At 41.7% G+C, this 21,398-nt stretch overlaps 1 protein-coding gene across 1 annotated transcript in view; it reads left to right on the top strand.

Moving 5' to 3' along the window:
• The first annotated feature begins 971 nt into the window (after positions 1-971).
• The window catches only part of PRKG1 (protein kinase cGMP-dependent 1), a 634,135-nt gene continuing 613,708 nt past the window's right edge, over positions 972-21,398 (top strand). Inside the window, exon 1 of the mRNA XM_083503064.1 lies at positions 972-1,232. Coding sequence (XP_083359190.1) covers positions 1,075-1,232 — 158 coding nt within the window. The 5' untranslated portion in view covers positions 972-1,074. The remainder of the gene's footprint in view (positions 1,233-21,398) is intronic.

The raw sequence follows: 21,398 nt of genomic DNA, 5'->3' as shown, positions 1-21,398 counted from the left end.
TTAGTATATTATATAGCATATGTAATCTAGTGTTTAGCTCTGGATCCACAAGAGGAAAGTGGAGAAGATATATTCACATAGTAGCGTGTAAATTGTGGTATTCTTTTTTCAATCCTAGATTTTTCATGGAAAATGCTTTGTTTCTTTCCTGATATTCCCACATAAAAAATATTTCCTTTTAGTACTTTTTAAAAACAGTTTATTGTTCTTGCATTAGTTTACCAACAAACTCTGAGCAACTCTGACCAAGCTGCCTTTTTAATTTTATTTACCTGGTTTAATATTGTTGAATTCTTTTTCAATTGTCTCTTCCGTGGTTGATAACATAAGATTTCGCACATAGAGGATTTTGACTGATGACATTGTATCTTCATCAACCTCAACCTCTGGCTCTGCCCAGTCTACAGCTATGGGGTGTCCCCATAATTGTATCCTTCCTGTGGAGTAATCAGAATTCCACAACAATGACAATAAATAAAATGAAAGATAATGGGATGAAGAAGTCCAATTAAGTCCTACTCAAGAAGAGTTCATTGAAATCAAGTACATTGGTTTCAATGTGTCTACTCTGAGTGTAACTTAGATACAACCCATTAAGTAGGTGATTTTGACAATACAGGTTTTCTCTACTTAAATTTATTGCTATAATGAATTTACACAATTGTAAAATGTGCTGTTGATTGCACATAGATGAGAACACACAGGCTCTCATAGTTACTATTTGATTTCTTCATTGCTCAGGCTTGCGCTGTGAGCGAAACTTCACTTTGTGAAATAATCAGAACTGTGCTAACGCTTACCCTAAAATGCTAGCATATAATGTACTGAATCCTAGGGGAATTTTTCCACTATTCATGTTCAAATTATATATAAAAGAGGCAAAAACGATAGCTAAAAGCCAATAGGCATAAGGAATGGAGAAAAGGGAAGAGTGTAAGACATGCTAAAATCCCCTTTCTTTCCACATTACCTGGCAGCAGTTTCCGCCTTGCCATAGCTGCTGCCCGATGGCTTCCATATTCCACAAAAGCGAAACCACGATTCTTGGCTTTATCGGCAGCGCTGGGATATACAATGACATCAATGACACCATCTGTAACTTTCCTCATCTCTGCCAAAATTTCTTCCCTCCTCTTCGTTTTTGGGATTCCTCCTACAAATAAACGGCAGTTGTCTACACTGGCACAAACCCCTAGGAGTCGACCATTCCTGCATACAAACAACAGTTCCAAGTTTGTTTGTTTTTATGGTGAAACAGGCTTAGCTCTTTGTGAAATCTTGACCCATGATTACAGTTTAGAGCCAATGCTCTCATGTCAAACTTTCTGAATGGTGTAGTTAGTCAAGCAGAAGTCAAGTGAACCAGCCCTTAAAAATATAAAGCAGGCATAGGCAAACTCGCCCTCCAGATGTTTTGGAACTACAACTCCCATCACCCCTAGCTAACAGGACCAGTGGTCAGGGGTGATGGGAGTTGTAGTCCCAAAACATCTGGAGGGCTGAGTTTGCCTGTGCCTGCTATAAAGGGCTGCAGAATACCCAGTTTTCATTACTTAGCAATAAAATTCAGAGGTTTTTTTTAGAGGAGAAATGTTAAGAGTAGCCTAGAGCAGGGATAGTCAGGGTGGTTCTCTCTAGATTTTGCTCTGCTACAGGTCCCCTCATCCCTGACCATTGGCTATGCCGGTTGGGACTGATGAGAGCGGTAAAGCATCAGGTGAATATCACACTGGCTATCCCTGGGCTAGAGAATTTGCTCATGCAAGTAGTTCTCACCAAATATAATGATAATAACAAGATGAGGTTTTACATGCAACAAGCACTAGTTAACACATAATCAACAGATGTGTATTTATTCTGTGACAAGAATAGTAATAATTTCTTGTTGTAGTGGTAGTAATAGTAGTCATCTCTAGACACCAGCTATGCTTCTCAAAGTATCACTTTGTCAGTGGGGGAGCAACTCCTCTTGCACCCAAACTGGCCTTCTTGAACCCTCTTTTGCCACAAAGGCCACTTTCCTTCCATAACCTTCTTGCTTCTAGTTGGCAGCTGTGGAGTCTTAGGCATACAGACATGGCCCACAGGCTTTTCAGCTGCTGATTACTAACATGACCCTTTGTTCTGCTGCACATGGTTTTAGGCAAGGAGCACCTACTCCTGGTGTTAATCACTGTAGTGTAGACAATACTAAGCTAAGCAGGCCAATAGTCTAACTTGATCTAAGGCAATTTCTTTAGTTTTCCCTTTTTTTGTTTTTGTTTTAAAGAGCACAACTTTTATTGCATTTGTTGCATTATATTCAAATTGAGACCTGCTTTGCAGGTGTCAGCGAGATATGCAAAACTACTAAACGAACAATGCTTACCTAATTTCATAATTATTCAGTTGCCTGATTGCATTTTTGGCCTCCTGTTTGTTAGAAAATGTCACAAAAGCATATCCCCTGTTGTTTCCATTGAAGTCCATCATCATCCGCATTTCATAGATTTTTCCAATCTGCAAAAGCAAAAGCATGAACTTCCATAAACAAGCACAGAAAGGGAGCTTTTGTCTGCACTAGAGAACATCTCTGGACAAAGTTCTCTTGTTCTTGTGATTCTGTTTGTATTTCTGCTTCACTCTAGATTAGCTTGGCCATTGCCTTGACCATAAACCAGAGCGCATTTTACTCAAGATTTGCTTTCTGACCCATGTACAAAGTCAAAATAAACAGAGGCAGCATGTATCGAAGTCCAGGCTGTGCTGAGCTGGTGCTGTTGGGCAGGTTAGCAAAGCAAATGACCTCAATTAACACACCTTGATAACACCCTGTCTGAGCTCCTTTGTGCAGATAACACCATAAACTTGGGATGGGGGACACACATGTGTGTATCTATGTCTTTGCAGGGTGCTCTGGCTTAGAGCAGCTCTCACACATTAGACAATAGCACACCCTATAGTACTTAGCTACTGTTTGGATTTGCCAGGTCTTGCCTTCACCCAAAGGGTTATCATGACTGGATCCCTTCCAGCCCTTATTTAAAGCCTGGGTATAGATACTGTACCACTAGCCAATTGTCCCTGCATATTGGTGGTGTGTCTCATGAGAGGGGAAGCATGGTTTGTGCACTCACTAAGAAGCACTACAAGGCACCAAAACAAGAAGGTGCTGGCATATGACGCACGACTGTGTCTGTGCTAATGATGCCCTTAGTAGTCTTCATGGGCATTGCAACCACACTTCAAAATTTTGATGAACAATTCCAGTTCCAAAGACAGCAAAAACCAAAGCTCTGATAACAGCAGAAAAGACAATGCTCCATTGCACATGAAGATTTAGCTAGATACTCACGCAATGCAGTTTTCCTTTTCCACATCTTTAACAGCACTGTCCTGAGCATACTTTTTTTTTGGCTAAGTAGGAAATGGGCTGTGGTTGAGGACTTGTCATATTTACACCATCCACTCATTATCTGCCCCCCATACTTTGTCTCATTGCAGAAGCCTTTGACCCTGTTGCCAAGGCTTGTTTCTCTAGGCGGTACTGTCACAGATAGTTTTACTGATGTTAATGGGAGCAATGATGTGAATAAAGGCTGTAAGAATGTTCTCTCAGGACACAGTTATAATAATTCATGTCTAAAGAGCTCACTCTGCCACATTCAGAGGTTTTATCACTCAGAACTAAGCTGCAAGAAAGTGATTATTATGGTGCTGAATATAAAAAATGGGACATAGATCCCAAAATACAGGAATGATCCTATTGGAGGAAGATTTGTATTGTTCATTTTATCATGTTTGCTTCTTGTCCTTCTTCCAAGGAGTTCAAGAGAGTATATGGTGTATTCCCATGATATCACCACAAAAACTTGTGAAGTACATCTGGCGAGGGGGGCAGGTGCAAAAGAAGTCTGTGCTGCTGCACATTTAAGAGTTGTGTGGAAGAGGGAAATTTCACTTGCTGAAATTCCATCTTCTGTATGAATATCAAAAGTGCAGGCCACCTGGCCACCTGATTACTCACTGAGTTTCATATCTGAGCAGGAATTCAAATCCTGGTCTTTCCAGGCCCAAACTCTGTCCATTGCACTGTATGGGTGTCACTAGCATTGTCAATATCAGTATTACAAACACTACAACCTAATTCAAGATACCAACTTTTCCTTGCTTCTCCTGATTCTGCACTTACATTTCAACCAAGATACTGGGATACAGGTGGAGTAAGTGATGAAGTGATATGGTGGCTATTGCTTGCTTGGCAGCCTTGAGCATGGATCATCCCAACTGCTCTGGCGCTCCCCATTTTAACCTATGGGTTTACATTGTGAATCTTAATATGAATTGATGTTTCCAAATGAACGTGCATTGGTTAACGTGGTATCTCAGCATAGCAAGCAATTGACTTGTTTAGGTATTTTATAAATGGGCTTTGAGAATACATAATCCAAAAGTTACAGAAGTTTGTCCGCTGCAAGAAAAAACAGCAGTGAATCCTGCGGCACCTTTAAAGACATAACACATTTAATGTCTCAGGAGACGAGAGGAAGCAAGTGTCAACCTCATCAGATGCAAGTTACCAGACATATAAAATATGCTCAAAACATTTATATAAAGCAGTGGAAACTATTGTAAGTATTTGTGGTTGGTTCCAGCTACTTTGGTGAAGGGGTATCAGGATCTGAATAAGCATTTCAAAATTCCCGTAACTGGAAATGAAAATAGCACCATATGCTCCATAATTACATTCAGTTAAAAAATTCTCTTTCCATTTTATATATCTCACTAACAACACTTACAAGTGGCATAGACAAGGCTAAAAAGTATTCTTAGTATCACTTGCAAAATCATTCTTAGGCATCGCACACACAAAGTCCTCCTGATACTATATACTTAGCTTTCTGTGGCTTGCACCCTGGAAGCTGGAAGCTGACTTGAGAATTGTATTTGCAAATTAGCGACCTCCAGTAAGCACTTAAAACCACACAGGGTCATATGAAAATTATTAGAATTGTGTTTTGTTCAGAATTGCATCATAAGAATATAAGAAAGGCCCTGGTGGATGAGGTCAAAGGCCCATCTGGTCCCCCATTCTGTTCCAACTAGATGACCGTGGGAAACCTGCAGTCTAAGAAGCTCAAAGCAATATCTTGGCCTTACAAGAATCACTCAACAACTATTAGGTTGAAAGGTAGGACTTATGTGAGACCACCTAGTTATCGCTATGGTCAACCAGAGATTTGACCCTGGGCTTTAGACACAGAAGGCTAATGCTTGAGCCACTGTGGCACACTGGCAGTTTCCCATATGGCAGTGTTCTTCCTACTGGAGACATTCTCAGAGTAGGAAACATGCCTGTCCTATTATGTGTGAAGAGCTGCACGAGTCTTTTCTATTTTACCACCCTGATTCTGCTGAGAGGTTCAGGATTACTGCTGTTTGCAGTCAAATTCCTAGAATATGAATATGTGTGTGTGTAAGTGAATAAAATCTGCCCCGGTTTAAATCATTACTTTTTCACATAACGGTATGAGTTCATCTTCAAAGAGGTCACGGGGTAATTTTCCAATGAAAATCTCACAGCCTCTTTCTGGTGGTGGTCCATCCCAGCCTGGTGGCGGCCCTCCATATTTCCTTTGGCCATTTTCCTGAATTGAAGAGAACAAAAGATGTTGTGAAAACTGGCTTAATTCTTCTCAAGACTGCATATCTTTTTATACACACCAGAAGGTTTTCTTTGCCTGGTCATAACTTTTGTCTGTTCTTGCATCTTGGCTTTCATTAGATGTATCTTAGAAAAATTGGGAGTTTTAGTCCAAAACAGTTGGAGAGAACCCAGTTCAAGACTTCAGCCAAGTCAATACAGTGGTACCCCGCAAGACGAATGCCTCGCAAGACGGAAAACCCGCAAGACGAAAGGGTTTTCTGTTTTGGAGGCGCTTCGCAAGACGAATTTCCCTATGGGCTTGCATCGCAAGACGAAAGCCCATAGGGAAATGCTGGCGGTCGGGAGCAAAGACTTTCGCCCACAGCCGGCCTTCAGAAGAGGACCTCTTCTGAAGGCCGGCGGGGGGCAAAAGTCTTTGCTCCCCCCCGCCTGCCTTCCCCCCCGCCTGCCCTGGGCGATCTTAAAATGCTGGCGGGCGGGAGCGAAGCGTTCGCTCCCGACCCCCAGCATTTTAAAACGCTGTTCCGAAGGGGGGGGGCGGGAACACCTGCCCCAGCCTCCCCACTTCAGAACGCTGTTCCGAAGTGGGGAGGGGGGGCGGGAACACCTGCCCCAGCCGCCCCACTTCGGAACGCTGTTCCGAAGTGGGGAGGGGGGGCGGGAACACCTGTCCCAGCCGCCCCACTTCGGAACGCTGTTCCGAAGCGGGGAGGGGGGGCGGGAATACCATAGGTAGGAATCAAATGTCCCATTGCATGCAGCACTGTACCTTATAACAGAATAATGTTAATATTTTTGTAATACACATTGTGGGTGGGAAGAGAGAGACAGATTTAAGCACTAAGTTCTGAAAGTCATTGATCGAACTTTAGCTGGGGTCCTTAATTTACCTTTAAATTAGCAGTCCCAAAGGAGAAATAATTTGACAGGGAAACTCCTACCTGAATCAAACTATATCCCGTGCGCTGCATTAATGTGCGGAGGGTAGCTTCTTTCTGTGTGCCGGCCAATCCATCCCCGGATTTTTGATTTGATTCCATTGTGAGTGATTATCACCAAAAAATCAGGTTAATTAGGGGTGCTCACTGTAATCAAATTTGAGATAAATTAAGCAGATTAATATTTTTGAAAAAGAAAGCACCACAATATGGGTGGGGATACTGTACACGAATCATTCATAAGAATTAGAAAACAAAAGTAGAAGATCCAACACCTGAACAAAGCAAAGAGAATCAAGGGGGGACTTTGTAGATTTCTCAGGCAAGAAATATATAGCAGACCTCACTACAAAGTGAACTATAAAGACTACTTTATTTTGAAGATTTATAAAACACTTCACATCCACAAGCAACCCAAGTGGTCTATGATAAGGTGAAATACATAAGACACAGACTCAATAAACTAAAAACAATACAACAATTTCTACAATTGTACAGTTAATATTGTATAACATGACTGGGTCATGTTTCAGAAAAGCCTTCTTCAGGTAATGGTTGTGTTTAGGGAATGTGTGATTTCAGGTAGTAGGCTTTGAGAGAAGTTGTATTTAATAAGAGAGAGAACAAAAAGCCCCCCCCCCCAATGATCAAGTTCAGTGAACTGCCATGAATGTGTGGGCATGTTTCTCAATCACATCAGTCTCTCTCTCTCTCTCTCTCTCTCTCTCTCACACACACACACACACACACACACACACGTCATTAACGAGATGATTTGTGTTACTTGCGTCATTGAGGGGCAACGATGGCTGTTGTAGGCACCTGGCTCACTTTCCCTTAATGGGCCATATTTTCAGTTAACAACCCAGCATAGCATTTAAAACTGAGGGGGTGGTGGTGGTGGAATATCCCATTGGTGCCCCCTGGGATGTTTATTTCCTTAAATTGTGGCATCATGTATAGTTAGGCCCTAACTTTATCTAAGGCCTTAAGTTTATCTAAATGTGCCTAATGAGCACAATTTTAAAAATGTGAGCTGAATCAGTTTGTGGGGGGCAAGGAGGCTGATAATTAATGGGCTGAGAGCAGGTGTGGAGAAGAAATTTAAGGCTTTCCTCCCTTGGTGTTGGTCTTTTGAAGTTAGTGTTTCATGTCAATGGGAGATTTCACCCATAGCAAATACTGGAGGGATTTCCCTCTGGATCACAACACAAGAGGATGAGGTTAAATTCACCTGCCATGCCTTCTCTGGTCTTTTAATTTTCAGCTCCCTCAACCTGCTGTTGCAATTTGCATTAAAAAGCAACAGCACATGTAGAGAAGTGCCTTTTAGCCCTAACAGAAGCAGTGTGTGGATTTAAGGCAAACTATTATCACTGCAGATGGTGACAGCAGCCACAAAATTAAAAGACGCCTGCTTCTTGGAAGAAAAGCAATGACAAACCTAGACAGCATCTTAAAAAGTAGAGATATCACCTTGCCAACAAAGGTCCGTATAGTAAAAGCTATGGTTTTCCCAGTAGTGATGTATGGAAGTGAATGCTGGACCATAAAGAAGGCTGATCGCCGAAGAATTGATGCTTTTGAATTATGGTGCTGGAGGAGACTCTTGAGAGTCCCATGGACTGCAAGAAGATCAAACCTATCCATTCTTAAGGAAATCATCCCTGAGTGCTCACTGGAAGGACAGATCATGAAGCTGAGGCTCTAATACTTTGGCCACCTCATGAGAAGAGAAGACTCCCTGGAAAAGACCCTGATGTTGGGAAAGATTGAGGGCACAAGGAGAAGGGGACGACAGAGGACGAGATGGTTGGATAGTGTTCTCGAAGCTACCAGCATGAGTTTGACCAAACTGCGGGAGTCAGTGGAAGACAGAAGTGCCTGGCGTGCTCTGGTCCATGGGGTCACGAAGAGTTGGACATGACTAAATGACTAAACAACAACAATTATCGCCCCCTTCTCTTTTCATTACTACTTGCTGAAGTTTTGTATATATGGAGCTCCTTCCTCTTGTAATGCTCCTGCCAACCTAGCAGTTCGAAAGCACGTCAAAGTGCAAGTAGATAAATAGGTACCGCTCTGGCGGGAAGGTAAATGGCGTTTCCCTGCGCTACTCTGGTTCTCCAGAAGCGGCTTAGTCATGCTGGCCACATGGCACGGAAGCTGTATGCCGGCTCCCTCAGCCAATAAAGCGAGATGAGCACCACAACCCCAGAGTTGGTCACGACTAGACCTAATGGTCAGGGGTCCCTTTACCTTTACCCCTTGTAATATAATAATGAAAGTTTCACCACTTCACATATCCTGTTTGTGTGACAGTGGTTGGTGATTTTAAACCAACGTGAAAACTGATTGTTTGCTTTGCTTTGTCAGTTTGAGATCTGTATGTATATTGAGTAAATGATGATGGCTTTGTGACTTTATGTAAACAATGCTGTTGGATTGAAGCCTGTACAAAGAAACTCAAATTTTAGGAGCTTGTTTATATTTGGATAGTAAATGGGTATGGGACTGCATCCTAATTACAGCAGAAAAGCGAAGTTTTAATTTGGGGGAGATAATCTACATTAAGTAATGTTCAAGTTAGCACCAATGACTGATGGATAATATTTATTTATTGCATTCTATCCCACTTTTTTCTCCAAGGAGCTTAAGGTGGTGTACATGGTTCTCTTCCTCCACACTTAATCTCTACAACAACTCTGTGAGGATGGTTAGGCTGAGAGGCAGTAACTGGCCTAAGACCACCCAGCTTCATGGCCATATTTAGCCTGTAACAGCTTTGCAAACTATAGTAGCTTCCAGAATTTAGCAGACACCATCTTAGTAGTAGTAAGATGAATCTGAAAACAATAACACTCAACTTGGAAAGCCACTACCATCAAAGGATAATTTAAAATGTTTAAACTAGGTAAATAAGTTTGACATACCTCTCGACTGTCTCAGTCTGTTTTTGCAAGATCACAGAGGCCCGCAAATGCACAAGATTGCAGAGTCCCAAAGTGCACTTTTCTGGGCTCTGTGATCTCATGTGGGTCCTGTGACTCACGTGGGAACATGGCTGGGAAGATGTGTGTCCCGGTTTTTGGCCTAAACATGCTGGAGGATATGTTTTGATAGGTAAGAGTGAAATGAGATGTAACAGGGCAGATACATGGATTTATGTATGTATCTGCCCCTTTCACATATAAAACGGGGGAATGGGAATGTGTGAAGTGTTGTGATACCAAACAAATGTTTGAAGTCATAGAACACAGTGGGTGGTAGTCAACTAAGTTTTACTTAGTGTGGCCCTACTGAAATTAATGGACCCAACTTAGTCAAGTACATTGATTTCAATGGGTCTGCTCTGAGTAACAGTTGGCTGAATACCACCTAGTGAAGTATAAGTGTCTGGGATGTGTTGGGGGGGGGTTAGCTACCCTCACCCATTCACTTTTACTCCCCCCCAAAATGTGCAGGCACGCCCTTTAATACATATGGCTGCCCCATTCATATCTAGCTTTAAGCCTTTGTTATCAAAGTTACTTCCCTACTTTAACAGGGGAATTTAACAATTTTTAATTGTTGTTTGATTGTGAAGTACTGTCTGAAGTTGCATTACCATTTCACATTTACAGTATCTCACTTCTTCTAAGGTGGCTTCTGTTAAACACTGGAAGCTGCCAATGTTTGCAAAATTGTTATAGGGTGGATATTATTCACTATCAGATTGCTTTTAAGACTCTAATTTCCTTAGTATTTTGTAGCTCAGAATTGGAAGTGCAGTGTTACAAAAAGAAAGGGATTCTATTGGCCAGTTAAAATTAGAGCATCTTTTTATTCCCATTCAAAAGCTGCTTCAGAAGGGGACTTTTAATATAATTTCTCCTTTTTTTAGTCAAAATACTTATAATCTTTTTACCCTTTTGATATAATTTTGATGTGGGCATTGTCAGCTCATGCAACAAGTAAAATAAATAATTAAATATGAGTACAATAGAGGCTCCCTTTGTCTAGACACCCATTAAATTCTCATCTTCTGGGAATGTATCTCAGAGCACTAAACCAGCAGAAAACCTCAGACAATACACATGACTGTATCTAAATTACTTTGCAATACATAGCATATTTTGGATCACCAAGGGAAGGAAAAACCTGACTGACACTATTTTGCCATCCAAAGCAACATTTCCCAATTATTCTCCCACAGACCAGACCACACAGTGTGTTTCTGCACAAGATGCTGATTGGAAGGAGGTGAGCCCAGAGTGTTGGAGAGAAGATGTAGCAGCTAGGAATGTGCACCGACTTACACGTGCACCCCAAATTATGCAAATCAAGGGGAAGCAAGGAAGTTTCTCATGTTTCCAAGTCGGACTTCACAATTAACAAGGCATCTCAAGGCAGATCAGGGACTCTGAGCAGTCACTCTGTAGCCTCGACTGTCCAAAAATTTCACAACCATTTCTTCCCCCTTTTTCTTGAAAAACACAACCAAGCTGACTCGGGAAATGACCAGAGCTTTATAAGGCAGGGGATAGAGAGGTGGGGAAGATAATTCATTTTGACAGACAGATCTAGTTTTTAATCACAGTGAATTATTTCTCCAGGGCATTCCAGTCACAGGGATTTGGTGGAGGTTAAAAACAGTGTTTGCTTTTCATGTGAATCTATGCTTTCCCCTGTGAAATCTTCATTATATTTCCCCAAATACCTCAGGGCATAAGTCCACCTCACACCAGCGACCCTTGGGCAAAAAGAGTTCTTGCTGGGTGTTTTGTTTTGTTTTTTACATTTTCTCCACACCAGTCTTCCTGCAGACCCATGCTCTCTCCTGCAGACCCATGCTCTTCACCCAAAAATGGTGAAGTCAGAGAACCACTGTCATGGCTAAAATGGCCGCTGTTTCTTTAATGCTTAAAAAAGCTGGGTCAGCATGAGTCAGCGGCCTGCACCAGGTTGTATATATAGAGTGAGAAATGTTAGTTTGGTGTTGAGTTGGGTTGGTTGGTTGGTTAGTGGAAGCTGGTAGTGTTGATGTGTGTGCAGTTGGTCAGTTGCTTTTGCAGAAAGACTTTTAAGAATAAAAGCAGAAAGTACTCTGCAAGGATACTTTTGTCGTGGGCTCTTTTATGCTGACAAGGGTCCAAGGACCAGGCTGAGGTGACAAAGGGAGGTCAGAACCCCTTTTTTGCTTTTTACAAACACTGACAACCACTGCAGCTAGTATTCTGAAATTCAGAAAGCTTCATCCCCTTGGAGGGGGAGACCATGTCTGCAAATCACATCCAATTCTAGCAGAAAATTTAAAAAGGAGTTGAGGTCCAGCAACATCTCGGATGGTCACAGTTTTCCCACCCCTGGTCTATAGTGACCAGGAACAGTTCTCCAGGTTTTCAGAGAGGAAATCTTGCTTGGAGACACGGGGATTGAACTGGGGAACTTAACCCCATTCTTCCCTTTTATACACTCAAGTCTAGATTAGAAGAGCAGACTTCTTCAGTCAGATGGTGACTGACTGAAGGTTATCCAGTGATCTTCATAGCTGAGCAGGTATTTGAACCTGAGTCTTCCTTCTCTAAGACAGCACTCTAGCCATCATACAGCACTTGTTCTCTTCATTTCATATATTTGGTACATAAGTAAGAGTTCCCAGGTAACCTGGGGAAACATGTTCCTTATTGCTCACTGTGGCATTTCATTTCTGGGGTGGGGAGGTGGGTTATATTTCCCTAACAGCATGTCATCCGTTTTGCATTTAATAAGTGGTTTTGGTTTTTTTAAGGAGTAATAACTTAAGAGGAGACTGCTGGATGAGGCCAATGGCCCATCTAGTTCACTATCCTGTTCTTGCAGTGGCCAACCTACTGCCTGGGGGAAACCCACAAACAGTATTTGAGTACAAGATCTTGCTGTTTCCAGCAAGTGGCACCCAGAAGCATTGCTGCCTCCAGCTATGGAGGCTGAGCCTAGCCATCATGGCTAGTAGCTTTCAACAGCCCTCTCCCCCATGGGTTAAACCAACTGATTACAGCATTAGATTATATAAGATAACTATCTCATTACCATCTCTTTTCATCTTAATCTTTGCTAGTCTTGCCAATATATAAAATAGTCTTGTAGTGTTGGTTAATACCTGTGTTTATTATTATTTTTTAGAATGGGATAAAACTAGGATCCTCTGCATGCATGGCACCACTGAGCTGTGGCCACCCCACCTTTGCGGCATGTTCTTTTGATGCCAGCTCCTTTTCGTTTGCACGGCCATGGGCAAATAATAACGCCAGCATTGCTGAAATAACCAAAGATTGACAAGCCGTGCTACATGTTGCGCTCTCATTTGAATGGCTGGCTCTCGGTTCCCTTTGAGGATCTAGCTGGAACAGTCTAATTCATAATGCTTCACTCTGCTGTGGCTTCTCCTCCCCCTCCTCTCCCAATCTGCAGACACATTTGTCTTGACTGTTCAAAGATCAATGCACACTGCGAAGATAGAGATCGTGGGATTTCTCAATCTGATGGAAACACAGGTTTCCAGTGTATTACCATTCCCTCCAGGCTCCTGCTGTGCTCCCCCCCTTTTTTTTTTTGCTTCTGGAGGCTGCTTGTTAGCTGCTCTTGCTGGAAGCCTAGTAACTGTGCCCATGAATAAGATAAGAAAAATGGTGTTTGTCTTCTGCAGATCAATAGACCAACTCACTTGAAAACACTGACTTGCCAGAGACACTTCTAGACAAATCGCATTGGAATGGTAAAGGACAGTATGTTTGGGAACAAATAAAAAAAGCAGACCGCAACTTCATCTTAGGTGAACAGATGTTACATCTACATACATTTAAAGCATGCTTATAGCACTTTAATCCTGGGAACGGTACTTTTTTGAGGGTGCTGGGAATTGTTGCCGTCTGCAGAGGTCTCCTGTCAACTCTCAGCACCCTTAGGAACTACACTTCTCAGGATTATTTCAGGGAAGCAATGACCCTTGAAGTGCTATAAGAGTGCTTTAAATGTATGGTGTGGATGTAGCCTGAGTGTGGAACAAAAAGTACTGCAAACTACAGTTGCCAAGCAATTCATAAATGGACTACATCATGAGTGGATTTTTCTCACTATAAGATACCAGCAAATTTCAGTATATATTCATTGGGCTTGAACAGAAATTATTCCTACCCCCAAATCTAGGATTTCCCCCCCAAGAGCGGAACAGGGAGTTAGCCCTCATGTTGATGCTCTTGCCTGTTCTCCCCTTTGCCCTGCCCAATATTTCTTTCATTGCTGGGAGAGAAAGTAAGAATTATTGTTAGAGCCCAAGATCTCCTACCTGAGGATAGCAGCTGACAGTATGCCCGCAGCTCCAATACTGAAACAAACACCTCTGATTGTGTGAGATAGGTGTGTGCTTGTGTTTGTTTGTTTGTTTGTTTGTTTGTGTGTGTAAGCAACACATGTATATGTCACAAGGCAAGTATTCTTCAACATCATGCACAATCCTGTTCATGATAAAGATAAACACAAAGGTTGCCTTTTTAAGGTGCAGCATGAGATAACTAAACATGGTTGATGGGAACTACACTAATAGCAAACTCCTTTCTCTGAGTGCTGTTCTCCTGTGTAGCCAAAATGACACCAACTTTAATCAAGAGAGAAATGTCAGCATAGTCAGGAAAGCCCCAAAGTTTACAGAACAACAAAAAATGTTTTTGTGTGGAGTAATCTAAGCGTACCAACTGTTCTGCAAAAAAGCTCAAGGAAGTCTGAACATGCTCAGGGGCTACAGAATGCTGACTGTTAGGAAGGAAGACATAAGAAACCGAGGTGCAGGCTGAATGGAATGGGGTCCCCTGAAAGAAAAAACGGCTGTCTGGAACACTGAATAGGTGTGCTCCACTCTGCAACATTTTGTTGCTGGTTCCACTTGTACAGTAGTTGCATTTCTCTCCCTGCCTTTGACTGCTCATGATACTGCTTCTTTAGCAAGAAGTAGTAATCCATTGAACACAGAGGCAACAATAAGGCAAAATACATCATCTCTTTCTCCCATCCCCTCCATCCATAGATGTATGCTTTAAGTTGTGTTCAGTTTTTCTTGAAATGGCACCGTATCAGTAATACAGATACCTTTATTCGTTCAGTCCCTGCCCTCAAAGGTATAATGTATGTCATCCTCAAAAGGTGACTCTGGGCCCACAACACTAATAATTTAGCGGGTCTGTCTTTTGCTGCTACCCTATTTGCATTAAACGCTGAACTGTCAGCGGGCAACTTAATATGAACCATTTTGTTTAATTTGGCGTTCTGTTCGTCTTTTCCAGATCTAAAATAAAACACCGTGAGGCCAGAAGTAATAGTCATGAGTAAAAGATACTACTTGTTATCTTGCATTCCCTGGTTTTAAATTATAGTACAAACTTTGGTACATGGTAGTGAAAGGCACTAGTCATAGAGGTGCTTGCTTACAAACCAAACAGCTATGGATGCAGAAATAGAACAAGAATTCTGTTTATCTTAGAGAGTAGCTGCTTTGTAAGTGAAACATCCACACAATGATTAGCCTCCATGAGTTGTGCTTTAACAAATCTAAATTGAATTGGTGGAGCGGGGGAAGTCAGGAACTCCTCTTTTACCTCCTCCTCATTTCTTTCTAAATGAAAGCAACCAATTTCTCTCTGGTGGCTGTTTGGTCTTGCTACCTTTCCTATAAAAACTGGATGCAGTGTCTGCATTTGATGTCTAATGCTTTAGGGGAAAAGCTAGAGAAGGCAAGCCATGCAAATAACAAGAAGGCAACTTTTTAGCCTTTGCCGCTAGTGTATCTATCTCAGCAGTTGTCTGCATCTTGCAAATACTAAAAATCAACATTCTCACGCCACTGGTAACAACTGATTACCAGCACTGGGGAAATTGTATGATAAACACATGATTGCAGACAAAGCCATATACATCCTGCGAGCTGCAATTGATTTTTTACATTAAAAATTCTTCTCTTGTTCTGAACAAGCTGAGATTAAGTCCTTCCCTACAAATTATAATAACTGACAGTAAGAAACTTAGCAGCCTATCCCCTATTTTTTAATAAGGTATCAGAGTGAATAAAACTGTACCTGAGCAATTTCAGAGATCACCACCTGGAAGGGTTCTCCTTGATTATGCTGAATTTGCGACGTGTCACTCTGGTTATACTCTAATCATCATATCAAACTCCAAAGGTTCAACAAACCCCAGGTTGGTTTACAGTTCTGTCGGTTAAACTTTAACTGGCCGTATCTCTCTGCTCCATACAGCCCTTTGACCAGATAGCTAGGTCATTGCAGCTCACTGTCTACACAATGTTTACAAAATGCACAAGGCAAAAGTCAGTTGTGGGTCTGAATAAATGTGTGCGAGGTGAGAAGGATATCATTTGAAAACCAGTCTGCTAGGTTAGCTGGGGAAATGTTATTTCGGACAGAGAATTTTTAACTGAAAGTAATTGACTTTATCACTCAGCTGAATGTTCCTTAAATAATCCTTAGAACTTCAGAAAGTTCGGATTGTTGACCTGGGTTTGTAAGATGTCTAGCTTTTAAAGTCATATGATCCAATGACAAGGTTTTCCATGTTGCTTGATAAGAATCTGTGTTATAAACGGAAGTGCATGGTCTTGTCGGGAGGGGATAACAGATCTTACTGTAACAAAAAAATGCCTCTTTTATGCTGATTTCAAATTTCCTTCTCTGTGTTGAAGAATCGTACAAGGATGTATAATCCAACGAACAGCAAAGGGCACTTAAACCTGTAATGTTTTTTTTAAAAAAACAAACAAACATTAAAATGAGTGCATTTTATTGTAGTTTTAAAAAAAGTTTTGTTAAACAGATTTGTTATTTAAAGAACAGAGAAACTGCAAGCGTAGGAAAACAAAGGTGACTACCTTAGGAACAGTATATTTTTTATACAAACACAAATGAAAAATAGGTCTTTTGAGTGGGTAGTTGTGATGGACTAACAACATAAACCCTAACTCAGTACAGTAACTGGGGTAAATTAAGCTGACATAATATTCTATTAATTAAAGTGAGTGGGGACAGTCTTTGCATTGGAGAAGAGGCCTCCATTCGTCTTTTGTCTTCTGCATGCTCGGCACCACATTGCTATTCTTGGAAAGTGGGTTGAGTAGTCAGGTGGTAAAATTGGGATCTGAGCATGAAATGAAGGGATCACATGAACACTTTGCCACATACTCACTGCAAAAAGTTCAACTTCTATTTACTCACCCGTCTTCTTGCTACCAATTTGCAGTTAATGATGTAACACAAAATACACACAAATGCTAATACATACCAAACATGAGAGATGGAAAAATACATAATTAAATAAATTATTAAACAATATGTATGTTAACATAGATTTAAGCAATATTTTTAGACATGAAAAACCACACACGCCATTGTCTCTCTTGCATCAGTTTTAGAGAAACAGGCTGTTTTTGTAGGGAGGTTAGATAATGGAAACTCAAAGTGAGCAAAATCTATTTTTGTCTTAAGAGCAGAATCTGGTTTCTTTTGTTCATGTCTCACATTGTGCTCTGTAAACAGGACACACGGCGTTAATTGGTAAACAGGACACAGTGTTAATGAATTCATGCCTAGAACAAGATAACAGATTCTCAAACTTCCAACACAGCAGTTTTCATGAGGATAAGCTGAAGGGGGCTCGCAATGCAATCCTATGCAAGGTTCCTTTTAAGTAAGTCTCGCTGATTTTGGTGCAATTTACACCCAGGTTACTGTACATAGGACAGCAGTCTCAGACAATGTTTATCCCAATGCCTAATGCCAGGCAGATTTTTCAAATCTCCATAGCATCAATGTTTTTGCTTATTTGCATATAATAATACGTTATACCATCAACCAGTCTCTATCTTTTTGCTGCATAGTGTTTTTGAGTATAGAACATGACCATATACCAAATAAAATGGATTTAAGTGTATTCAGAGCTTTTTTGTGACAGTATTCACCAGAACGGAATATTAGCACCAATTTTCTCACTGCCCATGGCCACCATTATGTGTGGGCACCCACAGTGCTTTTAGCAAGATGTGAATACTGGTACTTAATTTTTGAAAAAAAAAAAAAAAACCACTTAGTGTATATTGACTGGATTTCTATCCTGCCTTCACCAAGGACTCAGCCTGGCTACAGTGCAGTTTATTATTATCACAAATATGTGTGTATATAGACATATATAATATATAAAAAGTATGTTTGTGCCTGTGTATAATGATTTGCTGTTCACATGAGTCACATGGCATTTGCAAACATACCATAAAATCAATTAAAAATTCTTTTAAAAACTGTACCAAGAAAAACAACTAAAGACAGGTTTTAGTAACATGCAGAATAAATATCCAAGGAATAGGTCTTTTACTGTAGGACAGTGGAATAGGGGCATGAAAAGCTAGCTCTGTGGATAGTGAATAACTCTAGTGAACAGTGTACAGACTCTGTGGTTTTGTTTTGGTTTTTGGAACCTAAATTAAGACCCATTCTTCTCTCTCTCTCTCTCTCTCTCTCTCTGTGTGTGTGTGTGTGTGTGTGTAGTATATATATAGTATATATGTATGTATTAATCAATAGATTTACGTTCTATTACCAGGTTTTATAAAGTGATAGCTTCCACTCATAAAGTTGGAACCAGAAACTTTGAAAGTCACCTATAATAAGTCCCAAAGTGGGCTGCCTTAATTAGCAGCAACTGCAGATCAGTTTGGGTTTAACGTTTGGGACTTTAGGAAGAAGCAGAAAAACGTTAGGGAAAATGGCCTTTGGAGATAAATAAGCCATTTTCATGTCCTTTTTCTAACAGTTGAATCATCAAGATTGCAGTGTGCCCCCCTTTTTGTACTATAATGGGAGACACATGGAAAATCAGTGTTGAAATATATTTGTCAGAGTTCAGGAATGCACGCTGTTTAAAAAGGGCCTTGCGGATATTTTAAGCAAGACCAGCCTTCTTATGATGTAATGGCAAGTAGTTGCTTTGATGACAGATTCCAGGAGGGGGCTCCACATTCTTGCTTCCAATGCTAAGGATAGACAAATTTGTCAACAATAGTTTCACAAAAAATTGTTAAGGTTTCTCTGCACATCCAACATAATATAAACCTATTTGTATGTAATTTTCCAAGCAATTCTCCCTAATACAATGTATTATTTTATGTTAATTTCACCAATACAATGGTACCTTGGGTTAAGAACTTAATTCATTCTGGAGGTTTGTTCTTAACCTGAAACTGTTCTTAACCTGAAGCACCACTTTAGCTGATGGGGCGTCCTCCTGCCGCTGCACCAATTTCTGTTCTCATCCTGAAGCAAAGTTCTTAACCTGAGGTAATATTTCTGGGTTAGTGGAGTCTGTAACCTGAAGCGTATGTAACCTGAGGTACCACTGTATATGTATTTTAATACATATTTCCGCCCTGATATATGCATTTTGCACACCATTTTAGGTTAGAGAGCTGCACTGAAAAATTCAGAGAATGTGCAAAATGTGAAGGAAAGCTCTGTTTCAGTTTCCATATTTTTTTCCTGGAAGTGTGAATCAGGTAACTTGGCAGTAAATTGTAAAATAAACCATATTCCCTCCCCCCCCTACAACCTTCATATCTTTGCTAGAGTTACCATACACCTGGAATTTCCTGGACATATCTGAAATACTGCAGTCAGCAGCAGTGTCTGGACGGAAATCGTTCTATTGTCCAGAAAAATCCGGACATATGGCTGCCCATGTCATCAGTGCCATTTTTGCTGATTTCTCATAAAAATAGCTCCCAAAGGGCCTTTTTTGTGATTTTCGTTGTTTGAAATATGGCAACTATCTTTGCATCATTTGGTAGAAGGAGGTGCTTTGGTTCAAAGCACTGTGAAGTATGTTTCATTTTTTCTTTCTGGTTCGGTACAAAAATTATCTGAAGCCAACACTGATTTTTGCTCTGTCAACCTGATGCTCTCCAGATGTTGTTATACTACAACTCCCATCATCACAAGTCAGCATGGCCAATAATAGTCAGGGATGTTGGGAGTTTTAGTCCAATAATATCTAGAAGGTATATTGGAAGGATACCTCTACCAAGGTAGAACTTTGTGCTGGGTGAATAAAGGGTGAGATTTCTTGAGGTATCAAGTAGAAGATTACAGCCTTGAATGGGCTTGGACTTTGACCATCCTTTATTGTACTCCTATTTTCAATTCTGGTAAAATGTAACAATGATAGGTTAAAACAGAACTGGCACATTGTGGGAAATTCATCATGAACACACAACAGTTCTTTTATATTTGTCATATTAGACAGAAAGTGCTACTTCAGACAGCACATAGTTAAGCAATCACCGCTCCCCGCTTAAAACGGGGGGCGCCCTTTGCGTGGACACGTGCAGCCCCTAGATCTGGAGTGGCCCCAGCAGCATAGGCTTGGCTTTGCCTTCCCTCAGGTGTGATACCTGGAGGTCTCCGCCTACCTCAGTCAGTTGTCCAATCCCACCTGGGGGAAGCGTTGCCAAGGAGACCAGGCCAGGTAGGGGAGGGATTACCTGCCCACACAATAGAGGGAGGATCTTACCTAGGAATCCTCACTTGGCTCCAGAGCTTCTCCCACCCTACCCACCCTCAGTTAATGTCTTACTTTGCAGGTTAACTTGTCTTCACAGGTTTTGCAGGTTAACTTTTCTTCACAGGTATGCGGGCGCTGCTACGTTAAGGTCGCTGTTAAAGGGCCGGAAAGGAATTTCCCTGCATTGGCAGGTTTCGCCTTTCCCGTAGTAAAACGTCACAACTTTGGCGGTATCAGGCCTTGGGCGGAATCCTTTTGTCCATCTTCCTCTTTGCGGTGGCGATACCAGGGTTCCCCGTTAAAGGGGTTTTCTGAAGGGAGGCTTTGGCCGTACACCGAAAGGTCGTCATTGCTCTCTCCTGCGGCGGCGGCGTTACGGGGGCGGCCATCTCTGCTTGAACATATGTTCTCCAGAGCCGGCCCATCCCCCCCCCACACTGGATAACCCTGATGCTCCCTAGGTCCCCGGCTGGGGACCGGGGAGGGAGAACGCCCAATGCCTGAGCCAAGGTCTACCCACATTTGAAATTTAATAAAGTTGTGGCCAATTTAATCCCATAGCACGTTGTCTTGAGTCGTTATTCCACATGACGGGGGGACCATGCAGGATCTGGGGACTCCGCCTGTCCACGCAATAGAACTCACTTCTACAAGGGCAGTGATAGCCATCAACTTAAAGGTAAAGGTAAAGGATCAATTAAGCCCAGTCGTGAACGACTCTGGGGTTGCGGCGCTCATCTTGCTTTACTGGCCAAGAGAGCCGACGTTTGTCCGCAGACGGTTTTTTCCGGGTCATGACTAAGCCGCTTCTGGTGAACCAGAGCAGAGCACGGAAACGCCACTTACCTTCCTGCCAGAGCGGTACCTATTTATCTACTTGCACTTTGACGTGCTTTCGAACTGCTAGGTTGGCAGGAGCTGGGACCGAGCAACGGGAGCTCAGTCCATCGCGGGGATTTGAACTGCCAAGCTTCTGATTGGCAAGGCTCAGTGGTTTAGACCACAGCACCACCCATGTCCCCTGCCATCAACTTAGATGGTTTTAAAAGAGAATTGGACAAACGTATGGAGGATAAAGCTATCAATGGCTACTAGCCACAATGGCTGTTTTGTGGCTCCACAGTCAGGTGCTGAATACCAGTTTCTGGAAGTCACAGGAGGGGAGTGTGCTCTTGCACTCAAATCCTGCTTGCAGGTTTTCCATAGGCATCTGGTCAGCTACTGTAGAAACAGGAAACTGG

This window comes from Podarcis liolepis (genome assembly GCF_965112155.1).
Source record: "Podarcis liolepis genome assembly, chromosome: 5".
Taxonomy (NCBI): Eukaryota; Metazoa; Chordata; class Lepidosauria; order Squamata; family Lacertidae; genus Podarcis; species Podarcis liolepis.
This window is presented reverse-complemented; position numbering and strand designations above follow the sequence as displayed.